This window comes from Urocampus carinirostris, chromosome 17 (genome assembly GCF_059441175.1).
Source record: "Urocampus carinirostris isolate Australia breed hairy pipefish chromosome 17, RoL_Ucar_1.0, whole genome shotgun sequence".
NCBI lineage: Eukaryota > Metazoa > Chordata > Actinopteri > Syngnathiformes > Syngnathidae > Urocampus > Urocampus carinirostris.
The window spans coordinates 8,016,043-8,036,684 of NC_142365.1; the positions used below are offsets into that span (position 1 = coordinate 8,016,043).

The following is a 20,642-nucleotide window of genomic DNA, read 5'->3' on the forward strand; positions in this document are numbered from 1 at the left end:
GTCAGTATACCTACTCCCATTTTATTTATTTTAAATGAGGTCAGATGATGAAGGTGCTGTATCCAAGTCAAGTCAAATCAGCAGGCTTCTCCTGGTAGGGGCACCCATGGAAACCAGTACTATATGTTTCATGTGGGGGCGGGGGGTTCAAACCCTTAACTGAAAATACCACCTGGATAGGGATGGGCACCACCAGGCTGTACTGACCCAAGGACACATCACAGGAATTGGTGCCCCCACAACCGTGGTGCTTAAGGGATGCATGAACATTAGATTTTGCAACTTGAATCAGGAGTGTTTTTATTTAAATGATTTTGACACCATTAGGGGTCGCTATAAACACACTGAAAGCAATAATATATTTGTGCTCAAAACAAAACCTCGTTGATGACAGTAAAAGCACACCGTATTTAATAAAGCTCAACATGCACCACATGCCTTGGATAAAAAAACATAAAAATGTCCATAGCAGTAAGATACAAACGCAGGTTTTAGTATTTCCCGCGTAGGCCCCGGGAGGCGGGCGCCGGGCTGGGAGGCGGAGTCTGCTGGCGCGACCTCAGGATCCGAGAGGACGGCGTCATGTTGGCGTCGGCGCGCAAGTTATATTTACGGATCGGCGTGCACGAGGGGAACAAAGCGTGGTAGAAAGGTTTCTTCTGCGGGGGCCTGTTCTCACTGTCACCGGCCGCCGCCCCGCATCCCCGTTTCTTGCAAGAACCGGGCGTGGCGAAACCCAAACGGGGCATCGGCACCGGCTTGGAGTCCTTGGCGGGGGTCTCGGCCTTGCGCCTCAAGTCGGCCTTGACCAGCGTGAGGCCGTTCTGCAGCTCCACCAGGATCTGGTCCTAAGAACGGGGGAGGGGGGAATTAACAGGGTCACACAGCCGAGTTAGGATAGCAAACCCTCCACATGCTCCAGCACACAAAAATAAGCACCACCTGGGTTAAAATTTAGTCTGTGAAGGAAAAGGGGTTAGTGAAATATGAGGAGGAGGAAATGGGGAAAGAAAAAGAAAAATTGTTTTTATTGTTGCTGACAATCTTATGGCATTAACGGTTTTCATTTTCCTTAAAAAGTTGGACTGAATTTGGAACTATTAATCTCTGCTGCCATCTCCTGACTTGAGACATCATTGCAGCCTCTGTCAGCTCCATCGTGATTGCGTGTACAAAGGAAATGCTCAAATGAACTCCTTTTCATCATGTTGGAGTTTGGGTTGGCATTTGTACTCTACTTGAAGCAGCCTTTTCTTACTTTCACCATTTTCATGTTACACTGACCACCTGTAGGGACAAGCATGACTTAACTCTCCAGCCTGACCCCCACACTAGTGTGTTCATATTTAAAACTCCAAGTAAGTGACGCTGCTTCCCCATACCCCCCTTAAACAATTTCTCCTCAGATTCACTTTGGTAAGACATTTTGACCTCCAAATGGCAAATTTTGCTAAAAGTTGAGGGCTAAACAAATTGTAAATGTACAACTACTATATTTTCCGCACTTTAAGCCTTCAATTTTTTCAAAAGCTGACCATGCACCTTATAACACGCTGCGCCTTACATATGGATCGATATTGAGCTGCAGATTTTTCCCACGTAGAAGAATGAGTGCGCCGTGCATGCTGGGATATATATACACACCGGCGTTTCATTTCCATTTCAGTGATTTTGTAAAGACCCTGACCCAGGTCAAAATTCATGCTATCGTGCCAGCTCATTTCCAGCTAAGATGCTTATGCGACACTCATCTTGCATGCGATTGCAAAAAAAGAAGAAAAAAAATCAGCCAGGAATAAGAACAGACTATTTTTATGTGTTCCAAGAAGCACTTGTAGGAATGATTTCATTTGGGGACAAAAATTCAGAATGTTTCCTTTAAAGAGACCAAAACATTCCAGTTTCTCCAAAGGGTTCGACAACAGCATTCAATTTACTTTAGGAACGTCATGCATTGGGATTTAAGGTGAAATTTACAGATTTGTTAAGTGGTTCCACTTAAGTAAAAAGCGCCCTCTTCTGGAGAGCTTTGTTAAGGTTGCCGACTATAAATCCTTGAAAAAAAACGGTGTCACAATCGCAATGCAACCCTAATGTAACGACTGCTTAGCGTACAGTAACCCCAGCCTTTGCTGTAGCTCCTTATAGTCTGGTGCGCCTTATAGTGCAGAAAATACAGTATGCCAAACAAAAAGGAAGGTGGACTTTACCTGCTTGACCAGCTTTTCATCGGCCGTGTTTAAAGCCTGGCGTAGCCTCTCGCCGCCCGTGTTTCGGCAACAGGCCCGTTCGCCAGACTGCAAATCCGAGCCCAACTGACGCAGGTCGGAGCGCAGTTGTCGCAGGTTCTGTTGCGGGAGCAGACGAAAAAAACAATTATTGTATATATATTTCCATCGTGTGGCCAGGGGAAGACTTATACTCCGGTAATACTTATCCGTCAAATTTCAACACAGTAGCGAACTCCGCTATTCATGTGTGGGTGTGAAGTATACTGTAAAAAACATTGGGCCTAAAAAAAATATCAATTCAAGTATATATTGTGATTTTATTTTGATTTTTTTTCTAAAAACGAACGACCTTTCTCCCCAGAATCGATTTTCGTGCCGTTGTATCCGGAACGTAAGTAGTTCCATTGTAGTATTGGTTTAGTATTTCTCCAGCATTCTTATATTGTTTCCATATTAGTATTTCTGTAGTAATTCTTTAGTATCTTGGGAATATTACTGTATCGGTATTTATTAGTATTACTGTTGTAATATTTCTGCTGAAATATTTTGAAGTAGAATATTTTAGGATTTCAGTAGTCTTTGGGGAATATTTCTGGAGTAGTTTTTTGTATTATGGTAGTGGTCATTTTGATTGTATTTTTGTAAAAGTGTTAAATATTTCCTTAGTAGTAGTATTTTAGTACATTAGTATTATTTTGGGTATATTCCTTTAACTGTATTTAGTAGTATTTCTATTGAAATATTTCTGTGGTAATTTTCTGTATAAATATTTTGAAGTTTTTCCATAGTAGTATTATTTTACTACTTGAGTAATACTTCTTTAATATTTTGAGAATATTACTCTAGCTGTAGATAGTAGTGCAGACGCTTTCCCACTTACATACATTCGACTTATGAAAAACGGTAGATATTAAAAAAAAAATCTTCGGGATGTCAAAAATCCGATCGTTGCTGTAAGTTAGATTTTGTATCGTGCGCACCTTTTTCCGAGTACTGTAGTGCTTCTTTCTGCCACTACCGGCGTGTGGCGCTGTGAGAGCTCACCCAGCATCCACCCTGAAAAAGAAATCCGCTTCCTCTTCCTAGTTTGTGTGTAAACATACTATACTGTAACTCCAGCGCGCCAGGAACTTTGACGTTTTTATTGTTTAACATCTCGTGCTTCCGTACAATATGGTTGGTGTAAAAAGGCGGGCCGTTCCTTTTGAAATGAAATTGGAATAAGAAAGCTTGATGCGGTTGAGAAAATGGTTGGATCGCTCTTTTTCGGCCACTTTTTACCACAGAGTAGCCTAATTCTTGAAGCACGTCTTCCAAAAGTTAAACTCATCTTTATTTATTTTTATAGAGCATATTATTTTATGAAATGTTTATTTTTTAGTACAAAATACAGGTTACTTATACATACTTATATAAACCTTTAACATACAAAATATAGCACTGTAGCAGTTTACGAACAAATTCAATTTGCGAACGATCGTCCGGAACCTCGTTCGCAAGTGGGGCAGCGTCTGTACATGTTTTTTCCTTAATTCTGCATTTCTCAGCTCATGCGACTTATACTCCGGAGAGACTTATAGTTTGAAAAATACGCTTATCAGTTTGATGGAGGTGGGTGCGGCTACTCACTTTTTGTCCCTCTTCTACCTTGCGGGCGACGGCGTTGGTGCCCCCTAAACTCGCCGGTTCAAGCTGGAGCTTCAGCTGAGTCACTTCTAGAACAGAAGAGGAGAACGTTTTTGAAGTTTAGAGCTTCTTATTTTCGTTACCGATTAGCGAGACGGCCCATCAGTTTGACATGCAGTTCTTATATGTTCCGAGTTGGGATTGATACCAAGATTCCTAGGATCTCCCACCCGGACTACTACGGTCTTCTCAAAGGGATACTTGGCGCCCTCGAAACAAATGCAATCGAAGCTTCTGGGGTTCTTTTGGCTGATGATTCAGTTTTGGTAAAATAATTGGAATTGACTTGTAATGAGCAAATCGTTGCCATAAAACCGTTTTTGAGATGTAAGGTTCTTATCTTTGTTTTAGTACATTCAGACTTTTTATTCCTTGTAAAACGTTTCTGTATTTTTCTAATAACATTGAGAACATTCTTATCTGAATTTGAAGCTGACAATAAGAAATAATAAAAATATATATATAGTGAAATAAGAATAGAATACTTAAAAAAAGCGTTATTAAAAAAAAGTATGTCTAATGAAAATAGTCAAATGAAAAGTTGAGGATTTTTAAACGTGAAATGATACAAAGCTAAAAAAGTATAATACTTAAATTTGAAAGTGTAAAATAACGTTTAAAATGTTATTATAATTTTTTTTTAATCTTATAGCAAAATATAATGATAAATGTTAAAGGAGTCAAATAAAAAAAAACTTATACAAAATCCTAAAATAAGATAATTTCTAAAAGATTTTACAAAATGTAATTATGAAATGCAAACAATATAGTGTAATAAAAACATGAAATAAAATTATTCAAATCATTAAAATAAAAATTGGAGAAATATTACTAAATAACAAAGCTACAAATATAATGAAAATACGATTTTTAAAATAAAATACTTTTGAAGTAAATTGTTCAATTTTTTAAAGTAGAGTGAAGGGCCACCAGTTTATAAGCATTTTTCTAAAATAACACATTTTTACTGTGTCGTTATGAGGTTGTGATTGTTAGAAGCAGGGTCAACCACTAAAACATAATACCAGTTAGAAATCAATTTTCCCAGAGAATCACAAAAACCCTCAGAGAATTCGAGTGTACACCTTTATCGTGGCAAGCACTTTGTAAGGACTTTCAAAGTCAATTTTCCAATTTCAGCACTATTCAAATAAAAAATCATACATTCTTATTGGGTTAATAATAGTCGTTAAAATTATTTTTGTTCCAACCGGCATTTACGATGCAATTAAGGTGGGTGCGGGCCAAACAAAGTCAATTCTTCAAAAGTTGTACTTTTCTCGATTTAATGAGTAATCCATCGAGTCAGACTGCCGAGAACCATGGCAACAATTTCAAGCATTTACAAGCACTGCACCCAAAATTCAAGCACTTTTCAAACACATTAAAATTCAAGCGTTTAAGGATTCCAAGCACCCTTATAAACCCCTGTCCCTTCACGGTCCTCGGGTAACACCGTTCCCCCTCGCTTTACGAGCCGGTTTACCTACCCCGCGTCTTGTTGATGAGCTCGGCTCGACACGTCTCAAGTTCTTGACGCAGTTGGGAGTCCTTCTGGGTGCCGAGGCGCTCGGATCGCCTGGGCCCCTGGTTTTCTTCTGGCGGGGACCCCGCCTCGCTCTTCCTCTTCTCCTCCAGGGCGAGGGACAGCTCTTCTATCTCCCGATCGCGTTCCTTCGTCGGGAGCGAGAGGCGCGTCAGAATCTCCGCGCTTTGAGCTCATTCGTCCGGAATAGTCACCTCTAACTCTTGGCGGTAGAAGTCCTTGTATTGTTTCTGCAGGTTGGCCATTTTGCCCTCGTAGAGTTTTTCCACCAGGGAAATCTGAACGTCCATCGTCTCTCTACGAAAGGGAAGATTTTTTTTTTTTCTCGCGTTAAACAGACGACAACAAAAATCGTTATTCGAGAAGCGGGGGCCGCACCCAAATTCGTTTTTGATCCTGGTGATGACCTCCATCATCTCGGAGACCACCTGCTCGCGGACTTCCGCCTCCAGAACTTCTTTTTCGTGCTGCTGCCTCTGCACCTCTTGCTTCAGGCTGTCGATGACTTGCAATAGATTCTAAAGAGGGGGAAGAAAAGAATTCATTTTTGATTTGAATGGTTATTTACCGGGTCTTAACGACCATAAGGCGCACTGTACAGGAAAGCGAAGTCAGTTATGTCTACCAACGCGTCCTCTACTACGCCTACTTTGCACCTTAAGTCTCTGCAGACACAGAAATATAAAAGATATTTCACTTGGATTTCATGACAAAAGACCGGCTTTAATTTGTCATCATAAATCACTTCTCAAGTCCTCGTGATTAAAATATGAAATTTCAGGTTTGCTTCAGGCTCGGTCCGGCAAATCACGTTAATTGGGGCCGGGCTTTACCACAAACTAATGTTATCATGTTATCAACGACAGACACACAAGCACACGTATTTAATAATAGAGCAGAGCAAAAGTGGGTTTGGTTGTGCCTTGCTTAGGTATCCATGATGTTTTTATCAATTACATTTATTAAAAATCATCATAGGCAAGGTAAAACACACAAACGGCATAGAAATCCTTGGAAAATGTGTGATTTGAAATTGCAACCTTAGGGAAGATGAATGGTTAGTTTTTTCCAAGCATATTGATTGCAGTTTTAAATGGTAAATGATCTGCATTTATATAGCGCTTTTCAAGTCAATGAAAATCTCCCAAAGCGCTTTACAATGTGCTTCACACTTACCCATTCACACACACCAATAGGGAGTTAGCCATGCAAGGCGCCTACCTGTTTATTGGGGGCGTTAGGGATTCAGTGTCTTGCTCAAGGACACTTCGACATATAACACGTAGTCAGGAATCGAACCTGCAACCTCATGATCCCAAGACGAGCGCTCTATACAGCAATATATTATGTACCCTAATCCCTATAAAGCGCAACTATTCTTTTAAATGACCAGAAATTCAAAAGGCGCCTTTGACACCGTAATGTTTCATATAATGAGGAAAGCTTACTGTAAATTCCGGACTGTAGAGCACACCTGATTATAAGCCGCACCCAGAACATTTTTGAAGGAAAAACATTTTGTACATACATTAGCCGCAGGGCCGAAAGCTTGTGACAATATAGTCTGGGGTTTATGGTAATTACAAGGAATTGGCTAACCATTAATGAATGAAGGGAACTAATTATTTTGATTTATTTTAGTCTAACCTACTCACATAATGTCAGGTTATTCTAGGGTTTACCATGAAACCCTTGCTCTGACCGTACTTTCAATCCCAAGGCTTTAAAGTCCAAAAATATTTCACAAAAGACTATTTGAAGATGCGCCTTATAGTCCAGAATAAGGGTAAATAGAATTTTAAGGGTGCATTGACACGCCCTTGAATGATGATACAATTGCTAAAGCGTTTTAGATAAATGTAACTAAATTAAATGTTATTTAGTATGCCTAAATGGTACACACCCAAATGTAATAGTAATCGCCAATTCCTGCAGCTCACCTCTTTATTCAAGGAGGCGATATCACCGTCTTCCACGTCGCTGTCGTCCGACTCCTCTTCCAAGATGGTGCTCTCGTTCCTCTTGGCTTGCTCATGCAGGAGAGACAAGATATAGGCCACTCTGCTTTTGGTGGAGGGGGCGTGGATCAACTGGGGGAGAACAAGAACGATCAATCTCGCTATTCCTCGAGCTCGATTCCCCGCCGACCCGGACGCTCACTTGAGAGGCGATGGCCGAGAACTTGAGGGCTTGGAGCGTCTCGTCGTAGGTGGAGGCGCACGTGTTGATGTTGACCACCATGCTGGACGTTCCTCCGCCGCAGAAAAACCCCTGAAGCACTCGTGTCAGCTTGCTGTCCCTGAACGGCACCACTTGGGGTGGGCGGGACCTGAAAAATCACGTTCGTAAATAAGACCGTACACATGTTTAGTGTCTGGTTAACGGCGTACTTGTTGGTCTGGTTATATCGGAGAGCAGCGATGCAACGGCCCAAGGTGAGGAGGGAGGTGTTGATGTTGGTGGCTTCCTTCAGCCGCTCGGCGTTGAGGAGCACTTTGCAGCGTTCCGACCCGGCCAGATCGCACACGGTCAGTCTAGGAGTTATCGGATTAGCAAATAAGTCAAGCGCATCTGAAAACATCACACTGGGGATGCTCGATAAGGATTAAACCCTTAACTGCCAAACATTACATCACAGTTGTGGAATACAGTGAAACCTCGGTTCTCGACCACAATCCGTTCCAGAACCCTGTTCGAAAACCGATTTGTTCTATCACCGAAATCGTTTTTCCCATTAAAAGTAATGTAAAATCGTTTGAATCCGTTCCAACACCCTGAATGTTTACCATGAACGTAAACATGAAGCTAACCCAGGCTAATCGTACGTTCGCGTTAGCGTAATCTTCCGTACGAAAGATTACGCTAACATGAACGTGTAAAAATAACAAAAGGATGATGAATAGGATTTCTTACCTTTGTGGTGGACGGTGGGAAGAGAAAAATCATCAAAAAATTTTCCACCTCTTCCAAAACTTGCGGCAGTTGCTTGCTTATAGCGCTAACTTCCTTAGCCGCATCACTTGATTTCACAGCCTCCTTATTCTTTACTATCGTACTGATAGTAGATTTAGCCATGCTGTATTCACTAGCAAGATCGGAAATTCGTACACCTCTTTCATATTTAGCTATTATGTCTTTCTTAAAGGCAATAGTTGGACGAACAACTTGTCTTTTTTCACCTGTCCTGCTTGCACTGACCTTCTTCGGAGGCATAATTAGGGGCTAAAACACCCGTACGCCGCTCAGCATCGCACCCTTGAGTACCGGCGTTCGAACTCCGATTTGTTGACCGAACAGCGAAGCAAGAATTTCTGGAAATTTTTGGTCGGACACCGATTTGTCCGAACTGAGAGGCGTTCGAAAACCGAGGTTCCACTGTAGTGTCCCTTTGCTACTTGGACGTAAATGAAAGGCAATGGCACAGCAAACCAGTCACACCCCAAAGCATGGTCATTGAGACAGGAGTTGAATGAAAACAAATCCCCTCGTCATCTAATTGAAATAAAAATAATAGTGTTCTGATGCCGATGTAAGAGAAATTATAGTTTGAATTTGCCTTTGTATGTTATCCTCTGAAGTGGCTTAACGAAACCAAAGATAATATCCAGGTGCTGTTTGTATTTTTGCAACAATTGTATCCTCTTGGGGCCTGCTAACTCTTAATAAAGATAGCCTTCGTTTTTAGTGCCCGTTCCAAGAGCTTGCCTGCCCACATTCCAGGTCTGCTCAAGAGCTTGCCTCCCTACAGTTAGAGACGCATTGTGTTACAAAGTTTCACTATCCTTATTTTTCATTTATTATACTCGCACGACATCTAGGGGCCAACATTATACACTGCATTTAAACATGTGATTCCTGTCAAAACCAATCAGATGTGTTTCCTGTGTTCATATAATCTCGTTTAAACCAATCAGATGTGCTGTTTCATTCTTGTGTTTTCCAATAAATGAGCCTCCTGCCATGGGTTAGGGTTTCCTTCCTGATCAGATCATGGAAGCACGCGCCTCCGATGGAAAGGCTATCAAAAACCTAAATCTCTGAATCAGGGTGTGTTCTCTTCTTCATTCTAATACAATCTCAAGTTTTAACCTTGACAGCAGATGCTTCACTATTTTAAGGTATCATAGCAGCGAGTAAACACACCAAATCACTGATAGTAGATTTAAATGTAAATAAATGTTATAATCATATTGGTGATTTGGCAAGATACAGTATTAAATAACATTACCGCTGCTTTTGTGATTGCTGCTATGACGGATAGCGGTTCTTCTTCAAGGGTTTACAGGAGGTTATTGTAATGTGGTTAAGACATGTGTTTAACAAAGGGATCCCCTGCCTCGAGCGTTTTTTTCCCAAATGCTTGCATTGGCAGCGCCATGTTTCCAGAATGTCCCTCCAATCGACATAATTACGTACAATGAGAACATTATTTTATCAATACATTGCCTTGGATGTTTTAATTACATTAAAAACTTCGTGTTATCAAATTTCATTACGGTGAATTAGTATGACTGGGAACTGTACAAAAGAGGACGCAGTCGCTCCATCCAAAGTGAGCTATTTGTAACAAAAAAAGGTGGAAGTCATTTTTGTGCTGGGCTTAACTGCTCTACAGTTGTTGCTCGGTGTTGTGCTTAATATCGCGATACCGATATCAGTCAAACTCCCAAATATCGGTGCCGATAATCAAAGTCAAACATATCAATGATTTGTTCTGTTCACTCACCTAAAAATAGTACAGCGTCTGCATCGGAACAGCACAAGTTATTTGAAGTGTATTTAGATGACAAGCAGATTTTTATTTTGCATTAAACTCCCATTTCGTTTACCAATCTTTGTGAATGTGACTTGTTTGCTGTGTCATTACCTTCCATAACGAATGTATTTAGAATTCAATTGTTCACAAGGGCAAACATTCACCTTAGATCTAGCTTCTGCTCTAAAAATTCACCAGATTAATTCAGTTTAAATTTTAAAAATGGACAAAATGTTCTTCTGGGTTATGAATATGGATATAAAATAAGTTATCCTGCATCCCTTATATAAAAGTTTGATTTCGGCCTGGAGTGGACTTACTCGCTGATGTGCATGTTACGACCAGATTCTGCATCCGGGCGGATGTGCAGTACACGAACGGAGAAAATGCTGTGGCTGAAAAGGTTAAAAAAAAAAATTTAAAAAAAAGATATAACTAACATCTGTAGCGACCAAGCGGAAAGATAACCACAAGTTTTTCTTACCTCCGACTGGAATTTTGATTAAAAAACGTGCTGGCAAAACTTTGGTTACGATGTCCGGCTCTAAGAATCTTCCAAGCTTCTTCGGCAGTGCGGATCTGAATCCAAGTGAGGCCTAAAAGAACCATCAAATGGAAAAATGATTCATTGAATTACACATAGCTGTATTTAAAGAACTCGATTTTCAAGGTCACTTTCGTTACCATGTCGATTACGCATAAAAAAAAAAAAAAAAAAAAAGACATATACTTTTTTACGATGGTGCGATCTACTGCTGAGCAGTCTTTGGTTACTGAGCGTAATAGTAGATTGCTGTGCCAGCGAGCTGCCAGAATGGCCGTACGCGTTGACGGGCTGCAGTGCAAGATATCGAATTGAAAAAAATAAATAAACATAAATGAGCATCTGCTGGAAAACCGGGCATGATCATAAGTGCGGCAGGACGCAAGCCAAGCAGGTTGTAAGTCCAGTAAATATCAAATTAAGGAACATAGAAGAAAAAGCTGATTCATAATTCTGAGATATTCATTTTACATATTGAAAATGAACATCTCATCTTTAAATAAGACTCATAATGACAATGCAAAGTTAGATATGTTAAATTAATTAGCTCAACTGAAAACAACTACTGGCTGTTATTGCAGATTTTGGCCTCTAGAGGCAGTGTTTTGCCTGTGCTCCTTGTGCACGGTATAATACACGCAATATGAATAGAAGAAAAATGTGGTTTCATTTCAATAAAGAAAATTTTAAGGTGTTGTACTATTTTTAAGTATGACCAAAATGTATTTGTCAAGAACCATTTTTTGAAGGGAGTAGATGCTAATTTCACCTTTGGGCTCCTCTCTTTACTTTGAAACATTAAAACTAAGATAGAAATGTATTTTGAATTTAAGTTTGGGTGAGTCGTTTGAGGTATCCTTAAAATTTTTCTCTATTAAAAATGTGTTAACAATGGAGTTCAAAGAGCTTGAATGCTGTTTTCACCGCGCCCATCTGATTGTATCCAACTTAGCAAAGCTGCTTGGGGTGGACACATTAGGTAGGAGAATGGGAGATAGTGAGCAGGTTTTGTTTTCCGTTGTAATTTGTTAATGTTGCATGAAATTAGTGAAAGGGTTGCTTCAAGCAGAGTCCAAACGCCAACCCAAAACCCAATTAAGATGAACGGATATATTCGAGCGCGTCTAAGAAACGCACATACTTGCACGCGCATCATGAGTCAGCTGACTGAGACCGCAATGATGACATAAGCCAGGAGATGGCGGCAGCGAGGAAAAAAAGTTCCTATTTCCGTTTAGCTCTTTTAAGCATACGGGGAATATAATTGAGTTTTGACGATGCTTTGGTTCTGGACAGATCACAGGTCAACTTAGTATTTCATCATGGTAAAACACTACGATCCGGCGTCTCCTTTTGACAAGCTAACAGCAGCTAGGCGAGTTACCCTTGACGTAGGGATTGCCGTTCCTGTCGTCGCTCAGCCGCAGGGTGATCCTCTTCCTGGGCTGCATGGAGGGCGCGGCGTCCAGGAGGTCGTAAAGGAACTCGTTGTAGATTTCGTAGAAGGACACCCAGATGGAGAACTGGAGACCTTGCTCCAGGTCGTCTCCGCTGCTGTGGGACAGGCTGTCGGGGTCCAGACACACGCTATCACAGTCTGGGGGGGAAATAAACACATGAATGTTTAGCTTTAAATGTCATCCAAAAGAAACCTCAAGTAACCGCCGTTAAAACAGAGAAATCTTTAAATAATGGATAATTCGATATTTAAATTAAATAATGACATTTTATAGGAATCACATTGTAGCAAATATTTGAATCATTTAACTACATTTTCCAAAGAAATAAATTATTTTAATTTGTAAACAATGATTTGTAATTACTTCTGTCAATAAAGTTTCGTAAAAAACATACAGGGAGTGCCGTTAGCACGTGTTTCGTCATAGCAATCACTAACAAGGCATTACAATAAAAATCCCTCCCCAAAAAAAATCAATTTTTCAAACAAAACCTTCGTTTTGACAAAAGCCTCAGACCCGATGAGTTCTATTGAGTTTGTTTCCATTTCTCATTGTAGTTTTGTAAAAAAAAAAATACTTTGATGCACTAAGAAAATATTGTTTATGGTGACGCATTATAACATTTAATCAAATTTGAGATCTCTGAAGGATGCTAGAATTTCCTACACTGATAAAAAAATTAAATTAGGTTATTACTTTAATTTCTGATATGAATCACTAATCCCAAGAAAATTGATTCAATGAACCAGGCCAATGAAAATAGAACACACACTTTATTAACACAGAATTAATGCTAGGGGAAAAAAGGGTGAGGGGAGGCGCTGGAGATTATGGGATCTTCTTTTAATATTTGATGTCTCCGATTACATTTTTATACTGTTCCTTGACTATTTTCTATGTAATTTTAAAAGTTATTGTAACTAGCTTGACGCTAAAAGTTGTCACCCCTTAAATCAGGGGTCGGGAACCTTTTTGACTCAAAGAGCCATAAAAGCAAAAAATATTAATTTTATTTTGGGAAAGAGCCACACCATATATTATGAGACAAATTTACTAAATTGCTAAACCCGCGCCCCAGACAAAAGCTTAGTCTTTGGCTAAGATCAAGTGTAGTATATGAGCTTGCTCTGTCCACTCCACGCATCGGCCCGGTATTGCAGTACCTCCGGGAACGGTGCATTTGCAATGATCGCAGCAAGGCTTTAGGGCTAGGACCTTAGCTTGGCCTTTTGGCTGAGAGTAAGTGTCCCGGCTCCTAGACTTTGTAGCGAATTATGAACTGACCGATAACGGATAATGGATAATGAATTACGAAGATAGAACAATAAACCTTAAAAACCCCAAACCCCACATTTATTTTTGATGATTTGATAAAAATTATGAAAAGAGAATAGTGCCAGAGCCCCTGTCCCAAAATCAACAAACATACCACTTTAAACTTGTCTCTTTCTTGAAATTACTCAAGATCGGTGAAACTCCCTTTGACCCTTTTTTCATACATATTGGTTTCAAAACCAGATGCAAGCAGTTATTGTGTAAAAACGTCACAACATTCTGCAAATAGGGAGCCTGATGAGCTCACTTTTGGGGCAGACGGCGTAGGGTGAGAGATGGGAGGGAGTGCTTGCGCTTTTTGCATAGCTCCACCCATCCCTCCCACTCACCCAATCAAATGACTAAGTTCTCTTCCGGTGTTTTGGCGTATTTACAGTTCTGTGGATTCATCATAAGGTATCTGAACACTGAACACAGATTATATAGTGAACTTTTATATAAAGGATTCTTTAGCGTTGTACAGCAAAAACGAGTTTTTTTCCCCTTTTTTTTGTGTGACACCTTGACTGTAAATTGTAGTGAAAAACGTGCCCTATATATACTGCGAAGTAAGCCTTGGTACGGCTTTGCGTGTACCTGGATAGGATAGACAACTCAAGTTTTGAACAAGATGGAGAAATTTTGCATGCAATCAACTTTGTCTCTGAGCCACAGATACTCATAGAAAGAGCCATAGGTTCCCGACCCCTGCCTTAAATGTTCCTCGACACGTAGCCATAGATGGCCTCGACTTTGTCAATATGTATTCTTAAGAAAAAAAGACTGATTATATTTCGTCCTTTTAAATGGCGCCGTTTTTTCCCTTCCCGGGAAATTTCCTCAATTCCTTGTACGATTGGAAATCTAGGTGGTCCAGGTAATTAGCTACCCCAGACCAGGAATCCGACAAGGGTCTGATTCTTCAAAGAGCTCCACATCAGAGTCCCGGTAGAAATTGGATCAATTATTTGCTCATGTTGAAGTTTTTGAGTTTTTCCTTGCCCTCATGTTGGTTCCAGATCAGGGGATAGTGTAATAATAGTCTGAAAAAATTGTCTGTGTAATAACCTGTGAAGCCCTCTGAGAATCTTTGTGATTAAGGGCTATACAAATAAAAATGACATGACTGGATTGCTGAACCTTGAGAACCACCAGTGTAGTGCTTATGGCACATGCCCATGGAATTCCTTGAACTGTAGAACATCAAAATTGTGTTTTCTTTGCTTATTTGATGAACCCTCTTGTTATTCATTTGTGTCATTGAAATCTAAAGTGTATTATTGTGCGACTTTATATTCCTAATAAGAAATAGATCTCGCTTTTTTCTAAAATCTCTTTACGGCTGATTATAGGTTTATAAATGGAAATTAGAACAGAAACCAGTGATTAAACTGAAATAGAAATACAACAGGGTTATTTAACCAAGATTAAACCGACGTAGAATTTTCAACCATGTAAGAGAGTTCTATCACAATAATTTGTGTTAAATGTGGTCTATTTTTCATGTAATTGTCCGCTGTTATTTAAATTAATTTTAACTTGTGATTCCTCTAATAATCTTACTACTGAAGGATTTTATACATTTGACTATAAAGGATTTTGTACGATCAAATACAAGTTACATTTAACGCAAAAGATATTCACTGGCTGGGCTGTGGGCCCCGTTCAGTGCAAACTAGTGGAGAATGATATTTACAGGAACAGCGGGAACGGGACGTGAGGCTGATAAGATAGTCAGCACATCTAACGACGCAGAAAGGCCCTGATGACGGAGGACCGCAGGCATTGTTTGAGAAATGCTCTCCGCTGTTTTGAGTTTTCCAGACATCGCGGCGAGGTGGTGGGGCTCACGTTGGGCTTCATTGGAGGAGCCGGCACACCATCTTGCAAAAAAAAAAAACGTGGGCCGAGGAAAAAAGGCTGGAGGACTTTAGAGAGGCTTTACAGAGACTCGAGCGACGCTAATTCGGCCATATTCGATGGAGTTCAATTAGTTAAATTGCTAATGAAATTAAATCTGTGTGAAAACGTCGGATTTTCTTGTTCATCTTTTCCATCGAGAAACGAGCGCGCATTGTTTGGTTGAATGTAGGTTGTGTTTGGTTAATGGAGTCAGATAACGAATTCGAACAATTTGGTAAACGCTACATTTTAATATTTAATTCCCAACACTACTCACCCAACCCTGAACTAGCACGGTACCCTTTCTTCCCTCTACTGAATAGCATAGATGCTACACTCACCACCCAGTTGTGTCGCAATGCGGCTGGTAGCAGAAAGCCCTCCGACGCCGCTGTCCCACGTCGACGTGTTTCCCCCTCGAGAGCACGTCGGGTTTTCGTCCTTGAATACATCGAATGAATCATCAAACTGCGACTCGCTACGAACCTCTCGGCTTGGATTACCTCGCTGAGCAAAGATCTCCTGCGCATTTCCTCCACTCTGACCTCAGAGGGCTCCAGATGTCTCACGTCCTTGTACAAGACGGGCTTTAGGTCCATGCCGCCGTACAGACGCCCTTGTAGTTTTCGGAACAGGGACACCAAAGCTCTGGGAAGGAGGCCGGCATCACGGCCGGTTCCTGCATGGAATAGTAGGATGTGCTGTCGTCTCAAACGGGACTTTTCTTGTGCGTGAAGAATTTGGTGGAAGGTCACGCCAGGAAATGAACATCTCACCTTGGATAGTGTAGGTCTTTCCAGAATTGGTGACGCCATAAGTGTAGAGGAGCTGATTCTCTCCCTTGAGGACATTTTTGACCATTTCTTTCATGGTGCATTCGTACATATCCTGCTGCGTCGACTCTGGGCCACAAATCTTAAACATACAAAAACAAAAGCAGGGTATGGCAGTTTATCCACAAAACTATGGACAGCGTATCGCGTGCTATGCTAGGAGCTTGGTAGCAAAAACACACAACCATCAACACAGCCAGAAAATCATCGGCTGCTCTCTACCACAGCATAGCTGATAATATTATGAAGGAGTCCTCTCACCCTGACCACCACCTAGTCTGCCAGAAGGCAGACCCTTAACAACAGACACAGGGCGATCCCTGTCCTAAAGAAGTAAACAAAACTGAAAAATAATATTGCCTTTGTATATAAAAATATATATTCATATATTATTCTTTATTCTAGCACAATGTTGCCGTGAATGTCATTGCACCATTGTTCTGACCTGCTAGCTTGTAAATATTGCCGTTTTATCTTAATTTCCTTTTTTTTTTTAATTACATCTTAATTCTTGAGAGAATAGTCTCTATATAGCTGAGGAGGTAGAGCATTCGTCTTAGGATGAAAGGTCGCAGGTTCGATTCCCGGCTCCTCCGTGTTATATGTCGAAGTGTCCTTGGGCAAGACACTGAATCCCTAATGCCCCCAATAAGCAGGTAAACGCCTTGCATGGCTGACTCCTGATTGGTGTGTGAGTGTGTGTGTGAATGGGTAAGTGTGAAGCACATTGTAAAGCGCTTTGAGAGGTCTTTATTGACTTGAAAAGCGCTATATTAATACAGACCATTTACCATTTAACCATGTTTAATATATTGTAATCAATGACAATCTGGACAACTCTGCATTATTCTCGTCAGAGAAATTTCACTTTCATGGTTTTCAGTTTTGCTAAGTCCAAAAAATAGTTCCATTTAGTACTAAGAACATTAGTAGCACATAAGTATATTATAAGACACTGATTTAATAACACCCAACCAATGTTAATATCCATAAATACACGTTTTAAGTATCGGCTTACTAATAACATCCATCCATTATCTGCACCGCTTATCCTCAATAGGGTCACGGGGTGATGGAGCCCGTCCCAGCTATCTTCAGACAGTGGGCAGGGGACACCCTGAACTGGTTGCCAACCAGTCGCAGGGCACACAGGGACAGACATCTCACTTGTCAGTCACACCTAGGGACAATTTGGACAGGCCAATTAACCCGACATGCATGTTTTTGGAATGTGGGAGGAAACCGGAGTGCCCTGAGGAAACCTACTTAAGCACGGGGAGAACATGCAAACTCCACAGAGAAAGGTTTGATCCCATGACCTCAGAACTGTGCCGCGGACGCCCTAACCAATCAACTGCTGTGCTGACTACTGACATAATTGGCTAAATCATTTTGGTAACAGACTTGCGCAGCTTTCTATGGGAAGCTGATTTAGGCAAAAAAAACTCAATTTGGTCAAAAAGAGAGATAGTTTCGCTATTTTTTATATAACGTATAAATATATTTAAAAATTGCTGTCACACTCGCTTGTATTTTACGTTTCTAGACAAACCCACCTTTGTAAAAGTGAACTTGTGCAAGCTCTGAGAGACACCCTTCTCTGCCATCTTCATGTTTTGGGAGCACTTGGGAGCTTTGAGCAGCAGAGTCTCTTCATCCTGCACTTCCACACATCCCTGGAGTTTCAGGGGAGACACGCAAACACATTTTAAAGAAGCTCCATGGAAGACCACGACAGATAGTACAGGGTTCGTACCTGCTCTTCGCCTTTCTCTCTTTCTGTGTCTGTGAGAGGTCGTATGCGAAGGAAGACTTTCACTCTCTCCGGGTTACCTTTGTCGCCGCTTTGTTGCATCGCCGAAGCCGGTAGTTTCTACCATACCCATTGAATAAGAACATTATTATTTTCCATTGGTCAAAAAACAAGGTGTAATTGAGTTTTTTCAATTTGAGCTTTTTCAACATTCATCACCTCCATAGTGGAAGCTTCCAGGCCCGGTGATATGACGGATAGCTCAGGAAACTTTGGCATGCCCGATACTCTGTAGTCTGCTGCTGTGGATTCAAACACTGCCATTTCCTCCCCTTCCTCAAAGGGAGAAGCACACGTCGGGGAAAAGGAGAACGCCATTGACCTGTTGCAAAAAATATGTCAAGTTAAGACTGTGCCTGAAAAAATGAGGGGGTGCAGAATGGAAAGTCTGTCTACTGCAGAAGAACCCTGGGATAGAGGTGTCCCCGCCTTATGATGTTTTCACCTTACAGTGAGGAATTAGATGTTTTTGGGCCTGTCTGTCTTTACATGACATCAACAACATAACTTGCCTGCCTGCCATTGGATGATGTCATAAAACGCTGGTCTGCTATTGGCTCCCATCATGGCATTATTAAACTGCTGCTATACAATTAGCTGAACTCCTTTCAACAATGCCAATCTGTCTCTTTTCGGTCAAAATCGTGTAGGAATACAATACAGTACTATATTTTTTTGTACTGTATCCTTTTGCTATGGGTCCAAGGCTTGCAGTCATGCTAAATGGAGAGGCAAAAACATGATAACCATCGAAACTAAGCTAGGAAATTAAGAAATACAAAGATGGCACATGAATTACTACCCATGTTAAACTGCAAAGCCATAACCACTCAATGACAGGGGTCAATATTAAAAAGGAGGGTGTTGGAAGATTTTTAAGGGCACCACCATCCTCTCAAAGGGAAGTTTTGAAATCTGTTTCATTTATCATGCGCTGTCTCTCCCCATCCATCCACCCGCTACTCCACTCAACCAGCGTGTCACACCAAAGGTCAACTTATTATTTTTCCTTTACATGTTCATTTATTTATAATTGTATTTAGTTATATTTATTACACATAGGTAGTCCTAACATTCTTTTATATGGGGATACAGGGGGATTGAAACTAATTAGCACAAGTTTCTATCCCCCGCTAAACAGCAATTTCACTTTGAGATCCTCACCTCAGAACCGATTAATGTGGTTTCCCAGGTTGTCTATTCAAATTGAAATGGCGATGAATAAACTGACAACATACAGGATCTCATGAGGGCGTGTCAAAAAACATACCATTGGGTTTTCAAACAGGAAAGATTTGTAAAACACACACCTCGAAATACATGGAGGAAAATGTAAACTACGAATACCAATTCTAATGGCAGTTTGCTGAATTAAACAACACTTGTTTGGAATATACATAGGGCTGTCGCGAATATGATATATATTGGTCTAATCTAATATTTTTTTACATTCAATATTACAGCGGTAAGCCCCAAAATATGGAAAAAGCTGCAGACTTTGTCTCATATAGGTGTCATTCTTTCCTCAATGCACCTCATTTTTTACAATTTATGACTGAAAAGTTGATTCAAATACCTGTTATTTCAACTGTGCATTGTTCCTCAGAAGGTTTTAACCGAACATGCTGAAATCTTGCACTGTTGTTCAAATAAAAGGGTCAGTATGTTAAGTCAATAAGAATTTCATTTTTTGGCTTGATTTCATGACATTACCCTTCTTTATTAAGATGCAGTTTGTGTAATATTAAGCTTTTATTATCATAGTAGCACAGAATGCATAAGGGGGAGAAAATTAACAATATATTTGTTAGTCGTGATGTGTGTCTCGATAAAGCTCTATAAATACAATAAACCCTTGATGCAACGCGGTTCACTTTTCACGTTCTAACCACTTCACTGATCTACATTTTGCATGTTTTAGATTCTGTTTGCTTAAACAATCTCCGAGCTTTAGCTGACGATTATTATAATCATTTCACTAAACAATTGGAAATCGTAAAAAACGTTTTTTTATTTCGCCTATCGCTGGTTACCACCGCGATTAACGAGGGTTCACTGTGAAACTGCAAATACCTCACACAAACTACAACCAGTTTGTGTAATACCACTTAAAATCCAATATAAGTGATGACAATGTTTAAATCCAAATATAATTCATCACACTCCAACAAGTATGTATTAATTCTATACATTCGTTTTTTATTTTGAACTTACCCCGCTAGAGGTTCAAATGGACGGCTCGGACGTTCGCCAAAAATGTAAAATTCCTGAGGGAGTAAAATATCAAAAAAAACGACTAAAATGTAAAATAAGACAAAGTTTGAAAATGAACTTTAGTCTGTACTGTATAAATTATTGTTTCTATTTTCGAGTAAAGTCCCACTCCGCTTGACGCGGAAGACGACCCGTCGGGAGCAAGAACTAAAGCAGTTAAGCGTTTGAATGAACCTCCAATTGTAGGACCGCTCATTGATTGGCCACTGGCGGCCATGGTCTACGTTGATTGGCTTCTACAAATACAGTAGGTGCGACGTTTAAAAAGTCTCGACGTAAACTA

General features: G+C 40.4%; 1 protein-coding gene across 1 annotated transcript; it reads right to left on the bottom strand.

Moving 5' to 3' along the window:
- Positions 1–274: 274 nt before the first annotated feature.
- kif20a (kinesin family member 20A) lies at positions 275–20,526 on the bottom strand. Its single transcript, XM_088321050.1, has 19 exons — positions 20,300–20,526; positions 18,245–18,407; positions 18,029–18,145; positions 17,829–17,948; positions 16,216–16,354; positions 15,943–16,118; positions 15,781–15,880; positions 12,148–12,360; positions 10,704–10,815; positions 10,540–10,614; positions 7,854–7,997; positions 7,624–7,792; positions 7,404–7,553; positions 5,842–5,981; positions 5,658–5,760; positions 5,408–5,591; positions 3,861–3,946; positions 2,211–2,348; positions 275–848 (listed from the first exon to the last, which is right to left on the bottom strand). Exons 2-19 carry the CDS (start codon positions 18,401–18,403, stop codon positions 492–494), a joined length of 2,682 nt encoding a protein of 893 aa, XP_088177176.1. The 5' UTR covers positions 18,404–18,407; positions 20,300–20,526; the 3' UTR covers positions 275–491.
- Positions 20,527–20,642: the final 116 nt, after the last annotated feature.